General features: G+C 65.1%; 2 protein-coding genes across 6 annotated transcripts; one reads left to right on the top strand and one right to left on the bottom strand.

Moving 5' to 3' along the window:
• The first annotated feature begins 69 nt into the window (after positions 1-69).
• RPS28 (ribosomal protein S28) lies at positions 70-792 on the top strand. The gene is made up of 4 exons (XM_062596450.1): positions 70-175; positions 253-300; positions 390-519; positions 669-792. Exons 1-3 carry the CDS (start codon positions 137-139, stop codon positions 510-512), a joined length of 210 nt encoding a protein of 69 aa, XP_062452434.1. The 5' UTR covers positions 70-136; the 3' UTR covers positions 513-519; positions 669-792.
• A 1,864-nt stretch (positions 793-2,656) lies between these two features.
• KANK3 (KN motif and ankyrin repeat domains 3) lies at positions 2,657-16,690 on the bottom strand. 5 transcript variants are annotated; one of them, XM_062596449.1, is made up of 11 exons: positions 16,606-16,690; positions 10,520-10,601; positions 8,455-10,197; positions 8,242-8,344; positions 7,945-8,157; positions 7,147-7,234; positions 6,432-6,651; positions 5,670-5,812; positions 5,112-5,312; positions 4,886-4,984; positions 2,657-4,580 (listed from the first exon to the last, which is right to left on the bottom strand). In XM_062596449.1, the coding sequence occupies exons 2-11, from the start codon at positions 10,554-10,556 to the stop codon at positions 4,524-4,526; spliced, it is 2,904 nt and encodes a 967-aa protein (XP_062452433.1). In that variant the 5' UTR covers positions 10,557-10,601; positions 16,606-16,690; the 3' UTR covers positions 2,657-4,523. The 5 variants fall into 5 exon arrangements, with proteins under 5 accessions (XP_062452433.1, XP_062452431.1, XP_062452429.1 ...); XM_062596447.1 differs by lacking the exon at positions 16,606-16,690 and adding an exon at positions 14,571-14,603; XM_062596445.1 differs by lacking the exon at positions 16,606-16,690 and having other exon boundaries at positions 8,455-9,283; positions 9,338-10,197; positions 10,520-10,974.
• Positions 16,691-17,244: the final 554 nt, after the last annotated feature.

The following is a 17,244-nucleotide window of genomic DNA, read 5'->3' as shown; positions in this document are numbered from 1 at the left end:
GGGCACGCCGGGAGGGCGCGCGCGCGCGGGGCACGCCGGGAGGGCGCGCGCGGGGCACGCCGGGTCTCGCGAGACGTGGCGCTATATAGCGGCGGGCGGGGCGGCGGCGCGGCCTCTCCGCCGCGGAGCCGCCGCCATGGACACGAGCCGCGTGCAGCCCATCAAGCTCGCGAGGGTCGGGGCCGGGGCTGGGGGGTCGGGGGGGGTCCCGCGGCCGGCTCCGCGCGCTGACGCCGTGTCTTGTGCCCGCAGGTGACCAAGGTGCTGGGCCGGACCGGCTCGCAGGGGCAGTGCACGCAGGTGGGTAGGGGCGCGGGCGGCGCGGCCTGGCCCGGCCCGGCCCGGTCTGGCGCGGCCCGGCCCGGCCCTGACGCCGCGCCGCTCTCCAGGTGCGTGTGGAGTTCATGGACGATACGAGCCGCTCTATCATCCGCAACGTGAAGGGGCCGGTGCGCGAGGGCGACGTGCTCACGCTGCTCGAGTCGGAGCGCGAGGCCCGGCGGCTGCGCTGACCCGCCGGTGAGTCCCGGCCCCGGCCCGCTGCGTCCGGCGGCTCGCCCAGCTCGCAAGTAGCACGAAACGCTCCTTTCCGTTTACTTCCGCCCCTTTTGAACCGTTCAAACGAGCAGTTCTGTAGCCAAAACAACTCTCTGCTGTCTTCCTCCCAGGTGATGAAGGCCATACTGCACTAGCTCAAGAGCTGCTAGTTGACATCTGCTCTGCCAGATGTGGCTCACAGAAGAAGAGGATGGCATTTGGAGCTAATACAATAAAGTTTGTTGTTGGTGTTTTTTTTTTTTTTTTTTTTTCCCAGTAATGGTTTGTCTAGGTCTCAGTTGTTGAATGTGTGGGTGCTCTGGCCTGTCTCAGGGCTTATGCGTTTACCTTAAACAGTTGCATTCAGTAGAGGGACAAAAGCCAAATCGCCTTATTACAGGGGTTACCCTTACCCTTTTTGGATAAAATGCCTTCACCTTGATATTACTGCTTTTTTGTGTTTTGTATTAATCTATATTTTACAGGAGAAATAACTAGCTTTGTGTTGATTAATGACCTTAGTTATGATCATGCATTTGGTAAATGTTTCCCTCGATATAGCCACTGGAGTGACACTTAAGTTTTGTGGACCTTCTTGGAATTTCACTTTCTTTCACTTTTCATAGTCAAAATTTGGACTGGCTTTCAAAGCAATTGCCTTCTGCTTCTATTTTTCTGTGGTCAGTAGTCTATAAATGTTACTATAAATATACCTGCTGTCTTTTCTGGCAGTTACCATAAATAGTACTTGCCCCTGTTAGAAGAGCTAGTAAATCAGTCTGATTTATTCTTGTCCTCAACTTCCCCTTCTGCCACAATATCAGCTAGAAAGGTTTATTGTTTTAGGCCATTATGTAATGGTAGAGATGAGACTGAAAAGATTAAAAATGAGACTAAAAATTGCTATGGTACAGGCAGCAGCTGGCTTGTAAGCACTTTATTTGTGCCTGTGGTGGAACTGGCATTTTCTGACAATTGAGTGATCCTGGTCTGTGAGGTGTTTGAACCGAGTTAGGAGGTCTCTACTTCCTAATGCTGTGTTCTTGCACATTGGTTTTTCTGTTGGCAGAGTGTTTCTCCTACCTGAGTGTGCTTTACTTAAGGCACTTTACTGGCAGCTAGGAATGACATATCTTAAAAGTTGAGGAGGGCACCTCTGGAGTAGGTACTCAGATTACTGGACTGAAGCAGACTGAGCATGTTGTTCAACAGCATTTGTGTTTTTTTTTTTTTCCCTTTCTGAGGGCATTTGTGGGGTGTGCTGAGTCAGACCCACATGCAGTCTTAGATGGATTTTGTTCTCTGGAGCAAGCCCTCGACTAGTGTGTTTTTGTGCTGTTGCTTGTTCTGATTTTGTTTCCTCTTTTGTTTGGAGTTTGAGAATAGGGTGAATCTATGTATTCATGGTTTCTGTGACACAGCAGAGTACTTGGGAATTATCCATAGAGGTAGAGAGAAGGTGTCCACCTTGGAGATTACTTCTCCAGCTGCTGTTTGTTTGCAGCACAGCTTTGGCAGGGACCAAAGAGTTGTGTGTGCTTGTGCCAGGCCAGTGATGTGGGGCCGAGCAGCTGTGACAGGTGCAGTGCATGATGAGTGACCACGATGTGAGGGATCAGCTGTGATTCAGAGCTGGGATGGAGGTAAACTAGCAGTGGGGGTGGCTCAGAGCAGCTGTAGCCTTGCCCACATATCTCTGCCTGGTCAGTGTGCTCTGCAGCCAAATGAGGAGGGAGGTGACCTTGCATCCCCTCTCCCATTCAGATGATTGCTCTAAAATAATGTAGATTAACGATACCAAAGCACCAAAACAAACTGAGGATAGCAAAGGGCTACATCTGGTCCCGACATTTGTCCTACCAAGTGAAACAGGCCAGCAAAAACCACCTCATGGTATCTCAATCCAGTTTCTGACTGCAGGGGTAATTCATTTAGAAGAGCAGCAGATTTGGTCAGTCCCATCAGGTTGCAAGAAATCAATTGAACCACGGTGGCAACTGCTCACAGCAAAAGTTGTGTCCAGGCTATCCCTCTGCTGAAGATGTGCTGGGTGTTTTAGTTTGACCCAGATGAGGAGGCAGGAGACTGCTGATGGTTGCTGTGTTGTAATAGTTCAAAATAATTTTACTTTAAATTTTATTTGTATCTTAAAAATAAACATCAATATTAAAATATCAGTAAACAAATGTGAAACCAAAGCAGTGAATATGAGTTACATACAGAGCAGTGTACTAGGGTGTTGCTGTGAGCATCTTAGATTAAGCTCTGTGCAAAGCTGAAACAGGTCCACAGCAAGAACAGCAGGGTGTATTGCCCAGAACAGGTTTATTGGGGAGTATTTCCCCGCTTATAGTATGGCTCAGACCAGGTCTGTGTGGTGCAAAAGCAACGTTAAGAGAGGAAGATGGGCCAAGAACAGAAGTGGAGGCTGCGGCACTGCTTTCCTTCTTTGTGAAGGATTCTGAGAGCAGAGCCTGCTTCGCATGCAAAAGCCTTTTATTCTCCCAGTCCTTAGTCCTTACCTCGTGTGTTCCCACCTGGCTTGCTGCACACACACACACGTGCACACAGACACAAACGCATACGTTTACATCCACATCCGTCTTGACAGGCCCTAGGCTTTCTGAACCCTCACAGCTCCTTCCTGGAGCTATCCTCAGCCACTCTCCTCCCCCTTGAGAAGGAAAGTGGGCAGAAAGGGACTTACGTGTTGGCTCTAGCTGTCTTCACAGTAGGTAAGAGTTTAGAATGGTCAATGTTTACAGGGTAATTTCTGTCTCCCTCTAGGGAAGGCCCCTGCTCCCAGGTGGGGTAAGGGCTGCGCGCAGTCTCCAGCTCTGAATTCATGGCTGGTGGCCACCTTCTGTCAACGTGCTGGCTGCAGCCTTGAGCAGCCAGATTTGCTCCTGATGAGCAAAGCAAAGCATTGACTGATCCGATGATGAACTGTGCTTTTTGACTAAGCAATATAATTCTTTTTTCATGTTCATGTGCTATGGAAAATTCAGGTGTCAGCTGGGAAAGGAAATGCCAGACAATAAAGAGAGCAAGTATTTGAGTTGGGAAGTGCTCCCAGCGTATTTATAAGGCGGTGGTAATCAGCTGTCCTGTGTCCCCTCCCTGGTCAATCAGTGAGGCTCTGCCTTCCCCAGCCCGCGGAAGCGATGGAGACCAAGAGGAATTCAAGCAGGCAATTTGGTGAGATCTTGCACTTTTCTTCCCTGGCAAAAATGCTTAGTTTGACCTTTTCCTATTGGCTTTAGCTGGGGGTGGGGTGGGGTGTTGGTGTCAGTCTTCCATTTAAAAACACTGAAACCTGCAAGTTTTTCATTTCTTCTGAGGGAAGAAAAGACAAAAGCATGTTCTGCTAGGTCTGGTGACAGATTTACTACCAGAGCTTGCAGCTGCCAGAGGCTGGACGACATGCCGGCTTGTGTCAGAGGCACCGCCAGGTAGGAGAGAAGTGCTGGATGCAGTCTCTGGTTCTGCATCTTCTGCCTGCTGAGCTGGAGTTCGCCCTCTCGCAGCCCTGCTTCCCGACGCTCGCTCCGCTGCCTTCTCCAAGCTGCCGGGAGCTTGCAGAGAGCAAACCGTGTGCTGTTTTGGCTGGGTTTGTTTTCTGTTGTTGTGACTTGCAGAGGGCTCCAAGCTGGCACAGCTCCGGGGATTGTGATGAGAACCCGGGCTGATGGGGACCGGGAGGGGACAGGGCTGGCTTCAGCTCACTGCATTTCCTACCCCAAGGTCACTTGACTTTTAGCTCTTCTGTCACTTTGCAGAAGGAGGCAGTCGAGTGCAGGCTGCTCCCTTCAGCAGACGCAGGAGAGCGAGCCCAAGGGATGGTGCCTGCTCTGCTGATAGTAGAATAAAAACCTCTGCAGCCTCAGGGAGTGATACAGCACACAGGAGTGGCAGGAGGGAGGACATAAATTACAGCCCAGCAGTGATGGAAACCAGCTGAGTATGCACTGGATCTGAAGGTTGCTCTAATTTGGTTTCTTTGGATTCCCAGGACTTTTGGTGCCTGTTGGTGACATCCCCTGCTGCAGAGAGAGAAAACTGTCACCAAATGTCTCTAGAGACCCCTGCAGCCCCTCAAGGTCGGAGCGAGCCAAGCTGGCGCTCTGCTGGAGAGCGCGGCTGAGGTTCTGCTGAGCCTACGGCACCCAGTGGGTCTGCTCGCCCCTCCACAACCACCTCCCTGGGCAGTGCCCCCTCCCAAAAGGGACCGCTGGGCTGTGTTTCCCCCATGCAACCAAGCCAGTGGCATGGTGCTGCTTCCGTGGCCGCTGCATGGGACAGGGCAGGTGGCAGCAACCCGGGAGCTGGCGGGCTCCACGGTACTCACCGGTGGCTGTGTCTTCGTGCTGTTGAGGTGGGCGTACAGGAGCACGGCGATGTTGCTGTGGCCGGCCTCCAGCGCGATGGCAACAGCGTTGTTACCATCCTAGAAAGGGCAGAAGAGCGGTTGGGAAGAGGTTCAGCAGAGCAGTGTGAGGTAGCAGGAAGCCCAAGCATGCCGGGGCGTGAGCGGCGGAGGGCTCGCGCCTCTCAAACGCCGCTGCGGCGCTTACGCTGTCCACGATGGAGATGTTGCAGGTGGGCTGAGCCAGGAGCAGCTTCACCGTCTCCACGCGGCCGTGCTCGCAGGCGCACATCAGCGCGGTCGAGCCCTCCTCGTCCTGCAGGTTCACATCAGCTCCGCACGCGAGCAGGGCTTCCACCATCTCCTGCCGGCCGTGGCTGACGGCCAGCATGAGCGCCGTCTGGCCGGCCTGCAACGCAAGGGACACTGCCAGGCTGCTCCTACCTGCACGTGAAGGTGCCAGGCCCTAGCTGTGCCTCCCTGTCATCTCACAGCCCTGGGGAGGCTCCGCTACTGTCCCCAGGTGCCCACCCAGGCTACAAGCATCTCCTTGCTTGGAGACCAGGTGTGGGTGCAACCAGAGAGCCCTGATGCTGGGCAAGAGGAGTTCCTGATGTGATGCCTTCTCCACGCACTTGCCCTTCCAGGTCTGTAAACCCTTGGGGTACACAGGAGGTAGGTGTGGCACTGGGAACTGCGGGTAGGGGGAGAGTCGAGACACGGCATTGGTGAGCAGACCCCCCCCCCCCCCGCAGCCTGCACTAACCTGGCTCGCCTTGGCGTTGACGTTGCCCATGCTGAAGAGTCTCCTGACCACGTTCATGTCCTCCTCCTGCTCGACCGCTGCCAGCGCCGCCAGCATGAGGGCTGTGTAGCCGGCTTTGTTCTGGTGGTCCACGTTACAGACCCCTGCGAGGCATGGGCGCGCTGGGGGACTCAGGACACCGCTCCCAGGGCAGCGGGGCCCGACGGGTGCTGCGTGCTGGGCAGGCTGTGGCCCGCGGGACGGAGCCGTGCACCCTGCTCCCTCCCCTGCTTTGCAGCCTCGCAGGCCCAGACCTGCTGCTGGGTCCCTCCCTGCCAAACCTGGGCTACCAAAGGGCCAAGGGAAGTTGCCCAGACTACCAACGTTGGTGAAAAGCTCTGCTGGTGGCTACAGCAGAGCTGTTCAGGCCAGGGGTTGCCCCAGGGCTGTCACTGCCCTCCGGCGATGCCTTGCGCCGTCCTCCTACAACCCAGCCACATCCCCCAGCCCCGTAGGTCATCCTTAGGGGTTACTTCTCACTGTAAACCAGGGTCATCCGAGCCCTGCTCACGTGCAGAGCCTCCCCCTTCGGTGTGTGCAGGCGCGTGGCACGGGGTGGCACCTTCCCCATGCCCGGCACTGCGGGGACATGGCCAGGGAGGTGGTGGCATTCCAGCCAGAGGGTATTTCTCATGGGAAACCCAGGGATGGGGACCCGCGAGGAGGCCTGGAGCAAGCCGAAGTCTCCAGGGAGGGGAAGCGGCGGAGCTGGCGCCCACCCACCGGTGTCCAGCAGCAGCCGCACAATGTGGAAGTTGGAGTGGGAGACGCTGTAGTGCAGAGCCGTGTTGCCGTTCCCATCCGCCAGGTTGACCACGTGGGCCAGGAGGGCCGGCGAGACCTCGGCGAAGGCCAGGAGGTGGTTGGCGACGGTGTCGGGGACGGATGACTTCTGGCTGGACACGCGGAACCACTCCTGGAGCACCAGGCTGCTGCTGGCGAGCTGCGGACGGCCAGCGAGGCTGAGCTGGCAGAGGCGGCTCCAGGGCACGTCACCACGTCCCCCCTGTCCCCCCTGTCACCCTGATGGGCTCGGTGCCTGAGCAGTACAGGCAGGGAGCAGAAGTCACCTCCTTGGCTCCCGGGATGGGGGGCAGGCAAAGGCAGGTAGGACCCTAAACCACAGCCCCTTGCCGGGATGCCCCTGCAGGATGCCCCTAGCTGAGCCCACGTGGCTTTGGGGGTATCTGGAGGACGTTCAGCCCACCGAGCTGCTTCTCCTGCAGAGGGCTGTGCCCTCCGGGCTCTGCCTTGGACCTCTGCTCTGGAGCAGAGAACAGCGCCGTGTTTTGCGGAGGGGAAGCTCTAGGTCAGGCTTTTCCAGCCAGGCTTTGAGGACACCAAGCCCCAGAGATGTCCACCAAGCTGGGACCTCGGGCAGCCGCCGGACCCCGCAGGGGCGAGCCGTCCCTCCCGCCCGCAGCGCGCCCCGACTCACCGCCTCTTTGCTCTTGGCTGCGCCGGGGTGGCCCAGGTGGCTCTTGACGATGAGACAGGCCTCCCGCATTCGGGGGCTCAGCTCGAACCTACCGGGGCAGCGAGGGCGGCTCTGAGCGCGGCGCAGCCGCCACCAAAACGACCCCCCCCCCCCCGCCCCGGCAAGGAGCACCCGCGACGCCCATCACCACCTCCAGCCCGCGACGCTGCGGGGCGGCTGCTCCTGCGGCTCCGAGGAGGCTTTTTGGCACTTCTCCCCGCCGCATCCGATTCCCTGCGCTTCCCCGACCGTGCAAAGCCCGGCTCGGAGGGGCAGAACTGCTCCGTGCCGGGGCGGGACGGGACGGGACGGGACGGGACGGGATGGGACGGGGCGGGCGGCCGCTCCGCCGCCAGCCGCTCCGGGAGGAACCGGGCAGCGGGAGCGAGCGGCGCTCCTGCAGCTCCGGGAGGGCCGGGCCTGCGCGCCTGCGCCTTATACGGCCTTGCCTGGAGGAATTTGCCCATTTTTAGGCTGTTTTTTCCCCCCCTTTTGTTGAAAAACGCCACGGAGCTGTTATTTTTTTTTTTTTCCAAATTAGCTCCTCCATAAGAAAGGCAGCCGCAGCCTCCCGTTTTCCTTAGGAGTCCTGAAAAACTGGAATGATTTTTGTTTTTCCTGCTGAATGGTTTCTGCAGGAAGCAAAACGCCACGGCAGCAGGGTCGGGGCCGGCACCGGGCTTCAGGAAGAAAAATGAAAAAAAAAAAAACAAACCGAAAAAGAGCAAAAATCCGCCGGCGGCCCCTTCCCACACTTACTTCTCCTTCACCTCGGCGGGCTCCGGCACGGAGGCGCCGTCCCCGTCCCCCTGCTCCGGGCTGCCCGCGTCGCTCTCGCCCCCCTCGTCCGAGGTGTCCGCGTCGTCCTGCGCGTCGCTGCCGGAGCTGTCGGCCGAGAGCTTCTCGGAGGAGCTGTCTCCTTCGTCCTCCTCCTCCTCGTCCTCCTCCTCCTCGCTGGATGTGCTCTCGTACCTGCGCGGCGGGGGGGGACAGGGGCAGCGTTCGGCAGCGCGCCGGCGGCACCCGGCCCGGCCACGCTCGCCCCGCGGCACCTACTCGCCGTTCAGCACCCCGACGAACTGCAGGCTCTTCTTGCTGCCTTCGGCCTCGCTCCTGCCCGTGGCGCCGTCCCGCTTCTTCATGATGGACTTGAGGGCTCCTGGAAGGAGGGAGGGGGACACGGCACGGAGACGGGGGGGTGGTCACGGCCGCGCCAGCTCGGCCCCCGAAACGCGGCGGGCACCCGACTCGCCAGCTCCCCCCGCTCACCGGCCGCCGGGCTGGGGGGGGCTCCGCCGTCCCCCGCCGCCGCATCCTCGTGGCCCGTCTCCGGCGCCGCCGGGATGCCCGGCCCGGCGCCCTCCTTCCTTCCCGGCTCCGGCTCGGTGGCACCGCGCTCTTCGGGATGTCTCCGGCCGCCTCCGGCGTCGGCCGCGCCGCGGTCCGGCTCCGCGGCCCCTCCGTCGGCCTGGACGCCCTTCTCCGCGCGTCCCACCGCCGCGTCCTTCCCTTCGAGGCGGCACCCGACTCCGACGGAGGCGGTCGGCGGCGAGCAGCTCACGCCCCGGTCCGCCATCTCCACGGGGTCGCCGGCGGCCTGGCTCCGCGTCGGCACCGCCGCCTCCACGAGCGCTTCGGCCACCTGCGGCTTGGCCGTGACCTCCTTGTCCGCGAGCGCCCGCGGCCGGCGGGCGCACACCTCCAGCCGCAGCTCCTCCAGCTCCCGCGTGGCCTCCCGCAGGTGGCCCTCCATCAGGGCGATCACCTCCTTTTGGTGGCCGACCGTGTGCTGCAGCAGCTCCAGCTCCCTCTCGGCCTCGGTGGGGAGCCCCAGCGAGGACTCCAGCACCCACACCGCGACGTCCCTCCTCTCCCTCTCCCCTCCGGCCGGCGCCGAGCAGCCCGGCCGCTGCGACCGGTAGTAGAAGACGGCGTCGCTCATGTCCCGGTCCTCGCCCACGGCCACGGAGCGGCACGGCCTCCCGGCGGCCCGACTGCCTTTTCCGTTCCGCTCCGACACGGACAGCTTCTCCGTGAGCTTCCTCAGCTCCGCGATTTTACTCACTCGCGCCTTGGCCGGCTCCGCGTCGCTCTCCAGCTCGCCCCCGCTGACCGCCCCGGCGCTGGGCAGCCGCGAGGGCGAGCGGAAAGCCTCGCTGGGCTCCACGGACAGCTTCTCCAGCAGCTTCTCCTTCTCCTGCTTGAGTTCGCAGATCTTCATCTCCAGGATGGGGATGGTCTTCACCTGCTCCTCCAGCTCCCGGAGCTGCCGGAGAGCAGCGGCCATCTGCTCCCGCACGTGCTGCAGCTGCGCGGCGCTGAGCCCCGTGGCCGGCGTGCTGTGCCCCGAGGTGGAGGGGCTCATCCTGGTGGAGCCCGTGAGCGAGGGGCTCAGCGCGGCCTGGCCCTCGCCGTTCCCGCCGGAGGGGACCCACGCGGGCGGCTGGCTTGGGGCAACGGGCGCCCCGCCGGGGCCGGCCGAGCTGCTGCCCTGGGAGGGACTAGGTGGTCCGGGCTCGATGACGTTCCCGCTTTCCAGCAAATGGCCCTGCTCCTGCTCCAGCCTTCTGCTCGTCTCCAGCAAGGTCTTCTCCACCCGGGGGTTTTGCACGAGGCACTTGCGGGCAGGCGGGGGGAGCAGCCGTAGCGCCGGCGTCGGAGACACAGGGTGGGAGACTTGTTTGCTCGGGGGCTCCCGAGTCTCCAGGGGCGCCCGGGCACGTGGCGACAGCAGGACCGTGGTCCTCCCCTCCTCGCTGGTCGTGGAGGTGAGGGACTCGGTGGACGTCCAGCCGCTGGCCTGGCTGCTGGGGCTGCGCAGGGCGCCGGGCTGCTGCCTGGCCGCCTTCGCCCTCCGAGGCAGCGGCACTTTCTTGAGCGTTTGGCCGCTTTCGATGTCATCGACATATTTCAGAAAATCCAGATCCAAGAGGAAGCCGTAGGGGGTTTCCACCGAATACGAGCTCTTCTCCCCATCGTCCTGGTCCCTGTACAAGAACGGGCCCCCGAGATCTGCAAGACAAGCAGGGAGACGCTGGGGTGCGTAGGCAGCGGTCTGATGGAGACGGGAAGGCTTCCCCACTGGGTTATACTGGGCGAGCTGGGATTTGCAGCCCACCGCTCCGATAGCGGGGTGCTTGGTGCGGTCGGGCGCTTCGAGGCACCTGCTCCGCAGCGAGGAGTTTGGTGCTGGAGCAAGGACACGCCAGGACCCACCTCCCCACCCCCCCCGCCGCGTTCAGCCCACCGGGCCCGGCCGCTTCCCCAGCGCTCCTCCGGCCGCCCCGTGCCCGGCGCCGCGTCCCCCCCCGCCAGCGCCCGCCGCTCCCTTCACCTGGGAGGTTCTGGTTCAGGTGCGCGGGCTGAGCCATCTTCTGCCCGGGGACGCCAACGCCGCCGACCGGGGGACCCTCAACCTGCAACGACAGCGGGGTCCCGCTTCGGCGACGCCTTCGAAACCGGCCGGGCGCCGGCCGGTGAGCCCCATCCGCGCGCAGCCCGCGCCGGGGAACGCCGCGGCGGGACGGGCCCCGGGCGCCTGCCCCCCTCCAGCCCTGCCGGCCGCGAGAGCCGGCGCGGCTCGGCGCGGCCCCGCTCCCGCCGTGGGCCGGCTTCCCGGGCGGATTAAGCATCGAGCCGCCCGTGAGCCCGGGGATGGTTTGTACATTTAAGGAATGTTTCGCAGCCCGGCCTGGGACGGCCGAGGCCGCCCGGGCTTCGGCTCCGAGGAGGCGCTGCCAGCTCCGAGCGTGCGGAGTCACGAGGCAGAGCTCGGCTGCGCCGGGCGCACGGGCTGAAATACCGGGGCAGCGAGCTCCGGCCTCGCTGCCGGGGGGGGGGGGGGTGGGGGGCTGAGCACGGCCGTGGCCCCCCCGGCTCCGCCACGGCTCCTGGCTCGCAGCTGGGCGGCCTCGCGGGCGGGCCGGGGGCCAGCGGATGAGCCGCCCGGGCCCCCTCCCAGGCGCAGCCCGGGGCTCGCCCGAGCTTTTCTGCTTCTCGCTGCAGCTCGGCTCAGGCTTCGGCAACGCCCCCCCCGGCCGCGAAGTCTCCCAAACGCAGGATCCGGCCTGATTCCAGCTAGTTTTGTCCAAAACGCCTCGGATACCTACAACGCTGCTCCCACCCCATCGCGCCTTCATCCCCGGATCCTCGGACACGCCGGCTGCACGGAGACGAGCGGGGTCCCAGCTCCCTTCCCACCGCGCTCGGCAACAGCTCTGACTCCCCCCCCCCCCGCCCCGGGGAGCCCCCGGAGAAGCCGCTGTTCCCCCTGCAGCCCTGCCCGGCTCCCGCAGCGCAGAGCCCGGTTCGTCCCTTCCCCGTCCGCCCGCACTCGGCAGCTCGCGGTTCTCCGCGGCGAGGGGCCGGCGGCGCCCCGGCACGGCCGCTGCGCCCCCCCATCACCTCTAAAATTAGCTCCGGGCGGCCGGAGCACTTCCATAGTAGGTGCAGAGCGGGGAGAACCTCTGCTGGCTGATAACGCGGGATAAGGCACGGCGGGGGGGGGGGGGGGGGGGGGGAAAAGGAAATGCAAAGAAATGCTCAAAATAGAGCGAGAAAGCAGCACTCTCGTGGCTCGCCCCGGGCTGCGCGCCGGCGTATTTCGGGCAGCGAGGGGCCCTTCGCCCCAGCCGAGGCAGAAACCAGCCCCCGGTAACAGACCAGCAAGAAACACCCTGGGCTGCTTGCAGGGGGGCAGCTCGAGGCGCTGATTTAAGGGAAGAAGATGCTAAACGGCACCTTCCGGCTGGCAGCGGGTCCCCACTGCCCGCCCGTATCCCTGCTCCAGCTCAGGAGCTCGGCTGAGCGATGGGGTCCCCGGCGATGAAGCCGGTGGGAAACCCCCGTCCTTCCTGCCCCCCCCCCACCGGCGCCGGGATGCAACGTAGGGCGCCGGGTCCCCCGAGCGCTGCCGTTGCCACTGCCGCGGGCGTTCAGAGCCGGGGGGAAACTCGGAGGCCGGCAGACGCGACCGTTCAGCTCGGACCAGCTGGAACGGGAACGCACACGAACCGGGAACGCCGGCGCCACGCGAGCCCCCCGCTCGGCTCCCCGACACCGTGCGAGGAGACGCGGCCGGCCGGGATGCTCCGTCGCAGCACCGGCTCCCCGGGAGATGCTGGGCGCCGGGATCAACCCCGCCACGTTTCCTCGGGAAAGCGGTTCCCTTGGTTAACCAGCGCCACAGGCAGTCGCCCAAAATCTCCCGTTTTCCAGCCCTTCTTTGCAGCGAGACTCTCAGCCCCGCTTTCTCCCTCCTCCTCGCTCGAACTCCCGCTTTGCCTGACGGTTTGCGGAGGCGGCCGGGCCCTGGGGATCGGCACGTTTCCACGCCGCGTCCAAGGAGCCGCGCGGAGAGGCTCTGCCCGTCCCCTCCAGCCCCGGAGCCCGCTCCGGGAAACGGCCGGCCTCCCTCTCCGCCCGTCGCGGCGTTCCTTCCTCCAGGTAATTAAACAGCGCCCGGGCCAGGATAAACTTCCCTCCGGGCTTCGCGCACGCTGTAAATCAAACGGGAGGAAGAGGGACGGCACCAGGAATGGCCACGCGGCTCCGGCGCTCGTCGGGGACCAGCGGGGCTGCTTCCTCGGGGGAAGCGGCGCGGCGGCGGCTCCCTTCCGCTGCCGGACCGGGTATTGTCCCGCCTGGGGCCGGGCCAGGAAAAACCGCCACCACCGCCACCGCGCTCCGTCCCCGGCTTCCCGCGGAGCTGCCGGCTCCAGGCGGCCCCGCTCGTAGCGAAGGGGCTTTTTTTTTCTGGCATCGCGTTTGCTGTCAGTTGGAGGTTCCCTCTCGCGTACGGCCGAGACGAGGCTCAGCCGCGCTCCGGGAGCGCTGCAGCCGCAGTGCCGGGCGCGTCTCTGCCCCGCGCCGCCGCGAGCTGCCGCCCGAGCCGAGCGGTCCGTCCCTGGCTTCCCGACGCCTGCTCCGTGCACGAGCCCTGGCAGCCGCCCCGAGGCCTCTCCAAACCAGGGAAGAGCCTCAGTCGATCCTCCTGCATCTTTCAGCCCTGTTTAACTTTGGCCCGAAGGGACGGGACGCTCCGGAGCGGCAGCCTCGGCTTTCGCTCGGCTACGAAGCAAAGCAGAACGGCCGGGGCCGCGCACCGGGCGAGGCTCGAAATGCCGGGCCAGCCGCGCGCTGCCCCGCCGTGGCACGGGGCCCCGCTCCTGCGGGCGCTTCCAGCCTGAGTCACGTTCCCGATCCCTGCACAATGCCAGGAAACGGCCGCGCGCCAGCGCTCAGGAATGCGCGAGCGGCCCCGGGGGCGGGAGAAGGGCCGAGCAGAGCAGGTCCCGGGCGGCAGAAACCCCGCGAGTTCGGGGCTGCTGTTGGCAGCCACCGGGGAGATCCGAAAGGATTTGCAGCACGAATCCGCTGCGCTGCCACGGCCTGGTGGGCGCCCGCGTCTCCCCCACCGGCGGGAGATGCTCGGCGGCTCGCTGGCAGCGCGGGGCAGCAGGATCCAGGGGCAAATGCCGAGTCGGCCACCTGAGCTGCAGGGTCCGGCCGGGCGTTAGGGACCTGCGGGCTCTCGGAGACGTGCAAACCGTCCCGGAGTGAGCGGCGGGTTGGGACAAGAGGAGGGCACCGGGCTGGAGGAGGAGGAGGCAGCGGCGGCTTGCGTGGTTATTTGCACAGCTGCAGAAACGAGCCACCTCCAGCGCTCACGAAGCTCTTTCCTTCCTCCTTTGCCCGTCTCCCGGCTTCCCCGCGGGGTCCCAAGCCGCTGCCAGGCTCCCTCCGTCCCCGCAGCCTCGCCGCGCTGCTGAGCCTGGGAGAGCCCCAGCGCCGCCTGAGCACGGAGAAGCTGAAACGGGGGCGGACGCGCCCGGCGAGGCCGCGTCGGCGGGAGGGTTAAGTCCCCGCAGCTGCGGCCCCGCCGCGGGCACCGCCTGCACAAAGCCAGCCTTGTCCTCGGCCGGCCCCGATCGCGGCGACGCCGCTTCAAAGGGAAACCGCTCTCCAGCTCGGCTTAAATCCCGACCCCGTCGGCCGCTTTGTCGGAAGGGTCCGACCTCCGGCAGCCGCGGCGGCCCTGCTGGGAGCGCAGAGCTCGCGTGCTCCCCGCCGCCCCTCGTGGCCTCCGGCCGGGCGCCTTGCACAGACACCCCAGACTGGAGCCCCTCAGCTCGAGGCCGCTAAGAGAAGTGGGTCCCGTAAGCGGCGTGCCGGCCACCCGCACCGCGAGGACGAGGCAGGTGGCCGAGGGGCTCGGAGCCCAGGCAGGTTGCAGCTGGCTGCGTGTTTGCGCCCACGCCAAAGTCACAAGCTAAACTGCACCCGCACAGACGAGGCAGCAGCTGGCAGCCGTGAGGCCTTAGCCGCGGCCGCTCAGAGCCCAAATCTGCCACCGAGCCCCTGCGAAGAAACCACAGCTCGGGTACCGTCAGGAGCGAGTCCATGGGTTTTGGGCAGCTCCCGAGCCACGTTCCTCCAGTAAGGAATTAAACAGAAACCCCACCGGGAAGGGCAGAGGATGAGGGACTCCCCCATGCCCCAGGGCTTGGGACCAAGCCCGGCTCTTGCTGCCCAACAGCTCAGCGTCGGAGGCGGCGAGATGCCCCGACCGGGGCTTTCCAGCCTCAGGGTCCAAGGGGCGAGTCCTCCTCTGGGTCCCGAGGAAGGAACATACTTGCAAAGACCTCTGGTTGGCTCTGCTGCCACTTGCCAGGCAGGCTGAGGACACGGGGTGGGGTGAGAGCTTCTTCCGAAGCTTTGGATTCCTTGGTGCCGCGTTTCTTTAGCGATTGGCGCAAACGGAAAGCACGGCTGCTCCGCGCCTCCGGCTCGGCCTCTCCCGGCAACGCGCCTTGCTCCAGCCAGGGTTGCTCAAACACCGTGGCTGGAGCGGGGTGACCGCCGGGGGCTGGATGCGCCGACGGATCTCACCGGTTATCCTCCTAAGCCAAAATATTGAGGTCATCAGGAATGCGAGAGGAACAGTGTCCAGAGCAACCCCGGCCAGTGCAGCTTGATTTATCTTTGAAAGGCACGTTTCCCTTGAAGCTGCGCACAGGCGATAAGCCCTAAAGCCCAGGGCTGAGGCTGTTCCAAAGTTAAAGGGAAACCACTGAGCAAGCAGGCGGCTTCCTCTCCAGCGAGGGGCCAGGGAGCTGCCAAAGACCTGCCGGGATTCGGGCTCCTTGCATGAGAGTTGCGGCAGCCCCAAGCGGCACAGACAGCTCCCGCGGGTGCCTGGCTTTCACGGGTGCCCAGGACACCCCACGCCGATGCAGCCAGCGCCCGGCCGGAGGGACTGGGAAGAGCTTCGATGTTCTCAACAGCCTAATTCGTGGGTTGGGCCGTTATTTATGGAGTTGCTGCTGTCATCGCCTCCCCGGTCGGTCGGGAAGCAGCAGCACCGCTCCAAAGCCCGCTGCACCTCACTGAGCCCACGCAACACCTGCACAACAGGCGCACGCAACACCTGGATGACAAGCGCGTGGGCCAAATGCCGAGGTACGCGCGTGGGGATCAGCTCTGTGTTCCCCAGTCACACGGTAGCTCTGTGCACGGCTCCGCTAGGAAACACCGTCGCCCACCCGCCCTCGACCCGTGCGGCAGCTGCCTACCGGCGCTTTTCACCGAAACCTCCCCAATTCCTCCCAGGCTGGTGACAACACACGGCATTTGCAACAAGCCCCGACAGCCTGAGAGCCGTCCCGCCGCCGGGAGTGCGCGGGGAGGTGCCGCTCCTCGGTGACAGGCTTGAATTTACGCTCAGGACAGACAGGCAGGGCCAGGGCGCCCTGGGCGCTGGTGCCCGGCACCGTCCCGACGCAGGCTCCCCGCACGCCCGCCCGCCCGCTGCGCGCCCCCGGCCCGCCGCGGCCTCGCCACCCTCCCCGTCGGAGAGCGCCCAGCGCCCCGGGGTGCCCCACAGCGCCCCCACCCCACGCGCGTTGCAGCACCCTGGGGCGCCCCACAGCGCCCTGCAAGCCCCAGCACACTGGGGGAGGTTTGCTGCCCGCCCGAGCTGCTCCCACCAGCCGGGTGCACGGCCCGGCCCGGCCCGGCAGACCAGAGCCGCCGCTCCCGGTGTCACCCCGGGGTCGGGCAAAGAGCCCCGTTCCCGTGTTCGCGGCAGCAGCGAAAGCTCCTCGGGGCCGGGGCCGCGGCCGGGGCCGGGACCGGGGCCGGGACCGGGGCGAGCCGGGGATGCCCCGGCCCCGGCCCAGCGCTGCCCCGGGGCGGCGGGAGCGGCGCCTCCGCGGGGCCCCGGGCGGCGGCGGCTCCGGGCCGCCGCCGCCGGGACGAGCCGCCGCCTCGGTCGCTCCCGGTGCCGCTCCCGGGCCCTCCGCGCCCGGCGGAGCCGGTGCCGGTGGCGCCGCTCCCTGCCGGGCGCCGCGGGGGCGGAGGGCGCCCCGGCCCGGCCCGGCCTGGCCCGGCTCGGCCCGGCCGCCACCGCCGCCTCCTCACCTCGCCGGGCCCGACGTCTCGGCTCCCGCCGGGCCCCGCTGCGGGCAGCCGCTGGCCCGGGCGCGGCGGCTCTGCGCTGCAGCGCGGCGCCGGGCAGCGCTGCCGCCGCAGCCCCGAGCCGAGGGCGGGCGGCGGGGCCGGGCCGGGGGCGGCGGCGGGGCCGGGCCAGGGCCGGGCCGGGCCGGGCCGGGCCGGGGGCGGCGGGGCCAGGGCCGGGGCCGGGCCGGGGGCGGGGGCGGCGGCGGGCACCGCCCCCGGCCCGCTCGCCCCGAGCCCCCGCGGGAAGGCCTGGGGGCTGCTCCCGTCGCAGGATGAGTCCCGCGTCCCAGTGACTCCAGGAGGGGAACGTCCCCTGCCCTGGTTCCCTCCCGGGCAAGCGGTGCCCCTGCTCGGGTCCCCTCGGGGAGTGGCGGCGTCCCCTAGCCCAGGCATCTCGGCAGAAGCGATGTCCCTTGACAACGTGACTCCAAGATGGGGGGCTGTCCCCTGCCATGGTCACCCTGAGGAAAGGGGGATCCTCTGCCCTGCTCATCGTGGGGATGTGGCTATCCCTTGTCCCAGCGGCCCCAGGAAGGGGGTGTCCCCTACCCCAGTCACCCCAGCTTTGGGATGTCCCTTGCCCTGATCTGCAGCACCCGC

The sequence above is a fragment of the Rhea pennata genome, chromosome 27, assembly GCF_028389875.1.
Source record: "Rhea pennata isolate bPtePen1 chromosome 27, bPtePen1.pri, whole genome shotgun sequence".
Lineage (NCBI taxonomy): Eukaryota > Metazoa > Chordata > Aves > Rheiformes > Rheidae > Rhea > Rhea pennata.
This window is presented reverse-complemented; position numbering and strand designations above follow the sequence as displayed.